This window comes from Camarhynchus parvulus, chromosome 8, assembly GCF_901933205.1.
Source record: "Camarhynchus parvulus chromosome 8, STF_HiC, whole genome shotgun sequence".
NCBI classification, from domain to species: Eukaryota; Metazoa; Chordata; class Aves; order Passeriformes; family Thraupidae; genus Camarhynchus; species Camarhynchus parvulus.
The window spans coordinates 30,425,011-30,434,285 of record NC_044578.1 but is presented as its reverse complement, the minus strand read 5'-3'; the positions used below and the strand labels follow the sequence as shown (position 1 = coordinate 30,434,285).

Below are 9,275 nucleotides of genomic sequence, written 5' to 3'. Positions count from 1 at the left end.
CTCAGGGCTGGGAGGGACCGCGGGGCCGGGACACCTCCTGGGCAACCCCCACTGCGACCCTTGGCAAGGCAGCTATCCTTTCATCACCAGTCTTCTGTAATACAGCCAGCATGGGAATCCCGGGAGAACGCGGCTCTGTGGGACCAGGTGGTTTGTGTTACTGCTGCCCACAGCCTCCGAGCACCCTTCCCTGCTCTGCTCTCCTGCCAGCTGCAGCCAGGGCTGCGCGCCCTTGGAAATCCGAGAGCCCTGCCAGGCGTGCCAAGGACTCGGCTCCATCTCTGCAGACTCCTGCAGCTCACAGAACCTGGAGCTTTCCCCAGTGAGAACCCCTGGAGGGACTTCCTTCAGCCCTAGGTGAGCAAATCCCCTCTGCCGTAATTCAGCCACCAGTGGTCTAAAATCTCTTCCAAAGCTCTGGGGTGGGGGTTTAAGGAGTGCACAGAGCAAATTGGGCAACTGAGGTCCAAAGTGTGTGAGGAAACTCCATGTGGGAGGTTGATAAGGAAGCTATACTGTGTGCTGGGATTGCAGCTGAGCATTTTAACACAGATTTATCTGAAACACTGAAAAAGAAACCCTTACCACTGAGCAGAAACAAGGGTTACACAGAAATGGCTTGCATTTTCCACAGAGTTTTGTCCAGCAAGAAACATTTGTTTTCTGTGTTTCAAAGCTTTGGAGTGCTAAGAAAACATTTCCAATAAGAAACTACACAGACCTTCCTCATCTTCCCACGACAGCTTAATTTCCTTAAGAGCCCTTCTGGGAGAGCTTTTTGGAGATCTGAGTGCACTCTGAGGAGCAACTGTCTTGTGTACACAATGGCTGGCTTCCTCCAACAGGGATCCAGGCTTGTGCCTTGCAACTGCCCCCTCAAAAGCCAGGTGGAATCTCCCATTACACCCAATTTATCCTTGGCTCTGTTATTCCCAGACTTTATTATCCTTTCTAGCAACGTGCCTTTTATAGAAGGCACCCTAGCTGCTTTGCTGTTTCCTGGTTCCCACTGGAACTTTTCAAGAACTAGCATCATATTTAACAATATTGACCTTTTGGTAAAGGGATCACTGCAATTGTCACCCAGGAGAGTATTTGGACATTCATCTGCGTGCTCCTTTTGGCAGACTTTTAACCATGTGTTCTAAAAATGGTGTTTAAAAATATTTTTTCCCCTGCATGCTTTGGGACAGTCATGCAAATGTGTGTCCCCTAAGGAATGATGGTAGTGTGAGCTCCCTAACAGCAAAGGGCAATGCAAGTAACTCAGCAAGACTTTCTGTGATGGCTCATTCCTTCCTATAGAGCCTGATCACATCCTGTCCTTGAGCCTCCCTGGAGAACTTTCTGCTTCTCACATGGTCATAATTCATGTTTCTGCCTTTAGGATGCTTTCTCACATCTTCTGTGGCTTGCTTTTCACCTGGTTTTTCCAGAGCTTGAATTCTTTTTTTTTTATTCTCTCATCTCAATTTTCACTTCTTTAAGGTCTTGCCACTTCGGATGTTCATTTCCACTCCCTCGTATAAGCACGTGCCCTTCTAAAAAAAATCTCTTTGAGCATTGAGTGCACCACGCCTGTGTAACCCAGTGTTGCAGGTGACCGGCCTTTGTGCTCCTCATACTTGCGTGATGCTGACCAGCCTACCTCTCATTTCCCTTTGCACATTAAATACTACTCTCAAGGTGTTGTTTTGCTCTCACTGGGACAGTCTTTATCAGTAGCTGTGGCTCTGTGGCCTCTTTGAGCTGAGCCTCTCACGTGGCTGAGGAGTTGTCTAGGTGCAGGCCCACACCATCTCACTGCCTCCACCAACTTCCTGAGGCCCAAGCCCACGATGGAAATGCTTGTGCAGAAAGAGGAGATGAGATCTAGGCCCCCTCCGTTTGCCACATCCAAGTCACTGACACAGGAGCCGTGGGTGAGGTCAGAGAATCCTGGAAAGCAGTGTTACCCGGAGCACTGGGACTCTGGCCAGCAGGGAACTTGGGAGTCACGTATGTTCTGCATCCCCTGTGGGGAGCCACCGAGTTCCTCGACCCCGAGCACAAGGCCTGAGAACAGCCGGGGCCTGGGACACTGCCCTGCTGCTCGTGCCTGCTCCACGCCCACAGAAGGAACCTGCTCCCCTTCTGGCACCTGGGCAGGAGCAAGCCCCCTACAAGGCGTGCACAGGGCTGACCTCAACTTTTGCACATGCAGAGCGCTCCTGGGAAAACAGGGCTGGGCTCAGGCTCTTTTGTGCCCGCAAGGAAAGCCCAGAGGGACGGGCGTTTGCAAGTATTTGCATGGCATTTTTGTGACTACAGGTACCAAGTGGCAGGCCAGGTGTGAGTAGCAGCACCCCTAGAGCCCTGCACCCTGAGCAGATGAGCCCAGGAGTGTCTGCACAGACCTGCTGCAGGCAGAGCCACCACTCCTGGCACCTCAGCAGCTGCTGCTGAGCATCCAGGAGCTCTGCTATCCAAACAGCACTGGTGCCACCATGTGCTCTGTCAAGTGCAGCCTCCACACAGGCAGCTGTGCCTTGTCTCTGCCTTCCTGTGCCTGTCACCTGCCTGTGAGCATTCTCTGAAGTGACATGATCTGAGCACATGAGGCTGAGGCTGGGTTATTGGCATGTGGGTAACAGACATTATTTCAACACAAAGCCGGCACAACCAGATCAGTCACAGGGTTTTATTCAAGGCCTGGATTACATCATCTTTACCCGTATTCATATTATGGATCCAGGCAGCAGAGCACATTGTTCATCCCCACCCAGCAGCCAGCACCTGCATTTTTGATCCCTTGACAGAATCAGCCAAAGTGCAAAGAAGTGGATGTACCTCTGGCTCCATGCTAGCCATGCAAGCACCCCACACCTCTCCCATGCGTGCGTTCATCCTCAGCCCAGAGAGCATCTGAAGAGTGAACCAAGCTCCTGCGTGTCATCCCTGCTGCTCTATGTGCCCTGCTGTGGCACTTCCTTTCCTAGCTCATGGATGGCCCCGTTCTCCAGCACCTCTACCTTCCTCTCTCCTGGCTGCAGTGCACAGGCCACCATAGCCCTGGCCACCATTTCCACAGGCACTGAGTAAGCGGTGGGGAACAGCCGAGCCACAGCGCCCAAGAACTGCTGGGCTATCCACTCCATGGGCCGGGACTCCTGGCGCCTGCACAGCAGCACCCTGCACAGCAAGGAGGTGAGGTGGGTCAGCATGAAACAATCCAGGGTGAAAGCCAGAGACTGAGCTCTCCACCTGCACCAGGGCCAGACAAGCTCCCTGAACTGACACGGGCTTTGGGGCTTTGGCAGGGTCATGGAATGTGACAGAGCTGAGCCCTTGGACACTAAACTCCTTTCCCCACTGTGCTGATGAAAGCAGAATTCCAGTTCTCCTAGGTATCAAGAGCACAGTACACCTGAAAGGACACAGGTGCGTGTTCCCTCTGCATAAGGTCAAGGTCCATCTGGAGCTAAGCTCTGACCTATGAGCCTCAACATATGCTTCCAGCCCAAGGCTCCTGTCCTTGCATGGCACATGGCACTAGCAGTGGGATGGGCCATAGGGAACTGCTGAGATTGCTCCCTGCAGCACTGGGAAGCAGTCTGCTCATCCATGAGCTGCATTTGCAGCTGCTGGCATTCTCCACTTCCCTCCCCAGCCCGGCCCTCATGTATCCTTTCTTTTCCTCCATCTCCCAGTGAAGCATTTCCCTGCTGCCCTGGCAACCCTGCACCCTGTGCCCTCCCTCCTCCATACTACTCACGCTGGCCGGAGAATGGTACAGCGATCAAAACCAACAGCCTGGACCAGGTTTTCCACTTCTCCCTGTCAGAGCAGCCAGGCAGGACGAAAGGAGACAAGGATGACTGCAAGCACCATCCCTGCCACCCCCATGAACAGGCAGGAAAGGGCTGCAGAGCCGAGGGCAGGATGGCACTAACCCCAACGTGAGGCTGGAACAGGCCAGGCAGGGATCAGCTCTCCAGGCCAGGCAGGCACGGCAAGGGCCCGTGGTGGACACAGACCACGGGGCAGCAGTGCACCCTTGCAACCATCACTAAACTGTGCTAAACTGCAACAGGCTGCTCCGGAGAGCATCTGGACTCAGCATCCAGCCTGGGGATGGATCCAGGTGCCACAAGGCGCTGGCAGGCAGCACTGAGTCCAGCAGGTGTTGGGAGCTGTAGCACACAACACATGGACAAAAAAGCTTTTGCGACGGGTGTGGCAGGAGATAGTTCATGTCTCACCTGGCCACAGCCCTGAGCCTCCCCACATAGCTGTGAAGCTATCCCAGCTTAAGGCTGGCGAGCTGTTGTTGCGCTGGAGACCCCAGCAGATGTTTCTGGAGTTTGAGGAGGGAGGCAGACGCTGCATGCAGGTGCTGTGCTGCTTTATAAGAAGCCAGTTGCATAGCTGTCCAGCCAGCCCCCTTCCTTGTCCCGCAGCAGCAGGAGGACCTCCAGAGCCATTTGCATCTCTAAACCTTAGCTCCTGCTTGCTTCCCGAGCATCCTGGCATCCCGTGACTCCTGCACGAGCATCAGGAGCCCACCCCAGCAGCCCCCTCACCTTCACGCGGAGGTAGAGGAAGCGGCTCTGTGCGTTTGCCCCCCGCGAGGACTGCAGGATAAAGTGTTTGCAGCCCCCTGCCCGCGCCAGCTCTGCTGCCTGCGCCACGTAGTCCCGATCCACACGGACAAAGCCATCCTGCAGGGAGAGGGGAGGGTCAGCGGGGCAAGGAGCGGGCAGGGGAGGGGACAAGCGGGACCCCTGTTCGCCCGGGGGTCAGGGGGTCCCCACTCACTGCGCCAGCCCTGGCCCTGGTAGTGCCCAGGCAGCAGAAGCCCACGTCGTGCCCCTGGAAGGCGGCGGCGTGCTCGCCCAGCCGCTCGAAGTCCACCACCGCCTGCTCCTGCGGGAAGGCCGAGCGTCAGCGCCGCCGGCCCGGGCCCCGCACCACGGCCAGCCCTGTCCCCCCGGCCCGCGCACCACGGCCCCCTCCGCCTCGCCCAGGCTCAGCCGGCGCCGCCCGATCAGCGTGACCCGGGCGAAGGCCCGCCGGGCCAGCAGCTCCCGCAGCAGCACCCGGCCCGTCTCCCCGGAGGCGCCCAGCACGAAGCAGCTCCTGCCGCCGCCCGCCGCCGCCATGCCGAGAGCAGCGGGCGGGGCCGGGCCGGGCCGGGCCGGGAGCGGCTGCGCGGCCGCGCTGCGGCTCCGCGGGCGGGCGCTCCGTGCCCGGGGAGCCGCGGGCGGACGCCACACGGGGCCGTTGCCGGGGCCAGGGCGGGGCTGTCGGGGCGGGGGCAGCCCAGGGACCCCCGCTCAGCCCGGGCGCTGCGCCCAGCGCGCAGGGAAGGTGCCCCTTGGCCGGTCCCCGCCGGCTGTTCCTGCAATGGCAGAACCGAACGCTCCCCGAGGACCCCTGTGCCCGCCCCGCTTAGGCGGAGGGGATGCGAGATGGAGGGATGCTCGGAGGGGTCTGTGACCTGTCCGGCGGCTCCTCTCCAAACCCCGCTGGGTTCAGCACGTGCTGCCGGCCGGGAAGCTCGGCAGCTCTGTCCCCTGGGCAGGAGGTGGGTCACTCCCCGCCGGGCAGCCTTGCAGTGACTCCACTGTGAAGCAGTCCCTGGTGCCTGAAGAGCGAAGAGATGAAGTCCATTTCCTTAGGAACTCTCGCTGAGCAGGTCTTGGGATGTGCTGGCAAGCGCAGACCCCCGCTCCGGACACCTTCTGTGCTTTGTCTCTCTGATAGGGACGATGCCAATCCTGACCGGGGCGGTCCGGTCCCACCGGGACATAGCTCTGGAGCAGGCATGCAGGCACCCCGCGGCTCTGCACAGCCACTCCCGTGGGCAGCATCAAGGGGCCCCGCGGCACCACGATCCCGTTTGTCCTGATTCCTGGGGAGGGAGGTGCAGAGGCCTGAATGGCTGCTGTTGGGATCAGCCGGGTGGTTTTCCAGCCTGGTGTGTCTGTCAAGTGCACTCTTTGGCCGAGGGCTGAGGATGAATCCCAGGTGCACGTGCCATTTGCGAGGCAGGACGCGCGTCATGACAGTCACCGGGTTAATGGCTGGCATCCCGCTCCACCTGCCAGTGTGCCGCCGGCACCCACGGCCGTGCCCTGCTCGCTGGGCTCTGCTCCACAGCCACAGGCAAACCCAGGTGCGTGAATGAGGGGGAGGCTGGGGCGTACCAGTGCTCGGGGGTACTGGGACGGGTGCTTGAGAGTGGCGGGAGAACAGTACAGTGTGACAGAAGTACAGGCAGCAAAGTATATGGGGCGCATGTTATAGGGTTATAGGCTATGGTGTGTTTCTAGGGTTTCATGGTACGGTGGGGATGCCACTGGGGAGGGTGGGATCGGGATGCATGCTCCCACCGCTCATGGTCTGCTTCTCCTCCACGGCAGGGCTCTGGGGGGCCAGCCAGGTGCCGAGGTGCCCGCTCTCCCGGTGGCATGGAGACATGGTCCCGGCGCAGCGCTGCCTTCGACTGTGTGCCCCAGCCGGCAGCCTGCTGCCCTGACTGGATGGCGGAGCTCCCCGACGCCCTGCCCCTCTCCCACCTCTCCATCCCTGGCACCCACGACTCCCTCAGCCTGTTCGGTGGCCAGCGCCTGCGGTGCCAGAGCTGGGGCCTGGAGGCCCAGCTGGCGGCCGGCATCCGCTTCCTGGATGTGCGCTGCAAGCTGTCGCGGGGTGAGCTCCGCATCTACCACCTCTGCACCTTCCAGCGGGCCAGCCTGCGCGGCGTCCTGCGCCGCACCCTGCGCTTCCTCCGCGCCCACCCCGGCGAGGCCGTGCTTATGCGCATCAAGGAGGAGCTGCCCATCTTCTCCCGGCCCGGCTTCGCTGCCCAGCTGCACCGCTGCCTGCTGGAGGAGGGACAGGGCTGCGTGTGGTGCCGGGAGGAGGTGCCAACGCTGGGCCAGGTGCGCGGGAAGATAGTGGTGCTGGAGGCGCTGGCGCGGGAGGTGCTGGGCATCCCCTACGAGCAGCTGAGCATCAGCGACGCCTGGAACGTGCTCTCACTGGAGCGCAAGTGGGCCCGGGTGCGGCGGCACCTGGAGAAGGCGGCCGGCGGAGACCCCAGCACCATGTACCTCACCTTCTGCTCCGGCAACGGGCTCTTCACCTGCCCAGAGGAGGTGGCCCGCTTTGTGAATCCCCGCTGCTGCCAGCACCTGCGGCGCCGGGGCGGGCAGCCCGTGCGCTGGGGGGTGGTCATCATGGACTTCCCTGGCGCAGGCCTTCTCCGGCTCATCGTGGAGAGCAACGGCCCGCGGGCCAATGGACACGGCACAGCGGCCCCCGGCACCCCCACGGTACGGTCCCGGCACCGCAGCCCGCGCAGCTCCGCGCGCTGCCCGCGCCGCTGTCCCTCGGGGAGGACGCTGCTCCCGGCCCCGCGCCTCTGCCCGAGGGCCTCCGGGCCTGGAGGGCAAAAGCGAGGTTCTAGGTCTTGCAGAGCACCGGGAAGCCTTCGTGTGACGATGGTGTGACAGCCGCAGAGGCAGCAGAGGAGGGCCGGCTGCGGCCGCGGAGCTGCGCCCTGCCCTGAGAAGCCAGGTACGGTGCCGGTACGGGGCTGGGCCACCTGAGTCGCACAGGGCAGCAGGGCTGGGTGGGGGTAGAACGTCCTGCCTCACCTCCTGTCGGGCCAGTAAGTCCTCCCAAGATGCCTCTCTGCAAAACAGTCCTTTTCCTTAAGGGTAAATAAAAATAAAAAGAAGCTAGGAAAGCACTACCGATGTTGCCTTGCCATTTCCTGTCAGAAAAGTGGAGAAAAGACATTTTGCTTTTGCTTCTTAGATGTGAAGGAGCTTGTATCCCTCTGCCCATGGATGAAGCACTGTTAAATTGCTGTCTGTGACCATCTTGCTCTTAAAGCAGCGCTCGCGAGAGGTCACAGGAGTAAGAATTAATTTCAAAGGTGACAACAAGTGGCTAGGAGCAGCCCTCCCCTCATTGTTTTAGCTTTTGTTTCTTTCTTGCGGGGGGCTTACCCTAGAAGTCAGGACTCTTAGGAAGAGCCAGCTTCAGCAAGGGCCACCCACCCTGTGCATGGAGCGCTGGATGGCCACAGAGGCAGTGACTCAGCCAGGGCTACCCTGTCCCTGGGGTCACACACCAAGGGATGCTGCGCTGGGCAGAGCCCAGCAGTTTGCAACACCTGGGGCAGTGCAGACAGGGCACTTTGTAGCTCTACATAAGCAAGGTGGTTGAGGCATAAAAAAGACTTTAAAACATGCTGTGCCAGTGCCTGCCCTATCTGCAGATAATAAATCACTAATCTAAATAGACAACACAATAACTCCTTTGAGCAGAAAAGTAACCAAGATCCCAGGGGAGAAATCATCACCCAGGAGAGTGTCTGCTGCATCACTGGCAGCAGCTGAGCTAGACAGGCTGTGTGCTGAAGCAGGGAGGTGAGAAAGAAAGAGGAACTTTTAGAAGAAGAAAGCTCAGCCTTGGCCTGCCAGAAGGTGAAGAATGTCCTCAGGTTGCTTCTGTCTCGGGTGAAACACAGCTGGGCACAGCTGGAGGAGATACCACAGGAGTTCCTGGCCCGAGGAGAGGGTGTCTTTTACTGTGCAGGGGCTAGCCCTGGCTAGGGACATGGCTCTTGGTGCTGAGTTCATCTGCTGCCCAGGGAGGGGAGCCAGCAATAGTACACAGCAGGTGATGCAATAGTACACAACAGGTGACAGAGGTGACAGGCAGAGGAATCTGGCTCTGGGATTGCTATGTGAGATGGGAGAAGGTTGAAATCTCTGCATTAAACCAGAAATGCTACAAAAGCACTGGTGGTGTCCAAGGTGAGGGTGGCCTGGTTCATTGGCTACCGGTGCCTCCTGTGCCTGGGCTGTCCCACAGCAAGCCAGTGTGGCTGGTACCACTGTCCTGCCAGGAGGATGGGTTTTACTGGGGCAGGGCCAGGTGAGTCGGTGGCTTGTTTCAGCGTTTCAGGGATGCACAGTGCCATGGAGAGCCAGGCAGGGCAGAAGCAGAGCAATCACAGTTCCTAGGAGCTGTAGGCTGAGTGGTTTGGCTGTCACTCAGGGCTGCCCCTGGATGTGGCACATCCCTGCAGCTGCACCCCAGCTCTGTAGCCACCCTGTGCCCCGGCTCGCTGGCAGGGCAGAGGTGCCGCCTGGGATTCCCCGGGTGGGCAGAGTCACTTGTTTACTCCCTGTCACTCAAGCAGTGAGATAATGTCGGTGTTATCTATGCCCCAGGCATCCTGTTTGGCAAACCCTTATCTGTGCTGTGCACATATG

General features: G+C 59.4%; 2 protein-coding genes across 2 annotated transcripts; one reads left to right on the top strand and one right to left on the bottom strand.

Moving 5' to 3' along the window:
• Window positions 1-2,669: 2,669 nt before the first annotated feature.
• Window positions 2,670-5,152, bottom strand: HTATIP2 (HIV-1 Tat interactive protein 2). Its single transcript, XM_030953370.1, has 5 exons — window positions 4,983-5,152; window positions 4,798-4,905; window positions 4,563-4,700; window positions 3,755-3,816; window positions 2,670-3,171 (listed from the first exon to the last, which is right to left on the bottom strand). The coding sequence occupies exons 1-5, from the start codon at window positions 5,139-5,141 to the stop codon at window positions 2,946-2,948; spliced, it is 693 nt and encodes a 230-aa protein (XP_030809230.1). The 5' UTR covers window positions 5,142-5,152; the 3' UTR covers window positions 2,670-2,945.
• Window positions 5,153-5,261: 109 nt separating this feature from the next.
• On the top strand, window positions 5,262-7,596 carry LOC115906266 (1-phosphatidylinositol phosphodiesterase-like). Its single transcript, XM_030953369.1, is given in 3 exon segments — window positions 5,262-6,157; window positions 6,405-7,338; window positions 7,341-7,596. Coding segments are annotated over 3 exon segments (1,206 nt in total). The 5' UTR covers window positions 5,262-5,998; the 3' UTR covers window positions 7,454-7,596.
• The last annotated feature ends 1,679 nt before the right edge of the window (window positions 7,597-9,275 follow it).

Bases quoted from the DNA above. Each gene is read 5' to 3' on its own strand.
- HTATIP2 (XM_030953370.1), bottom strand. From the start codon at position 5,141: ATGGCGGCGGCGGGCGGCGGCAGGAGCTGCTTCGTGCTGGGCGCCTCC. The intron at 4,701-4,797 runs GTGAGTGGGGAC...CTCTCCCTGCAG, and splicing joins CCAGGGCCAGGGCTGGCGCA to GATGGCTTTGTCCGTGTGGA. The intron at 3,817-4,562 runs GTGAGGGGGCTG...CTGCTCTGACAG, and splicing joins TCCTCTACCTCCGCGTGAAG to GGAGAAGTGGAAAACCTGGT.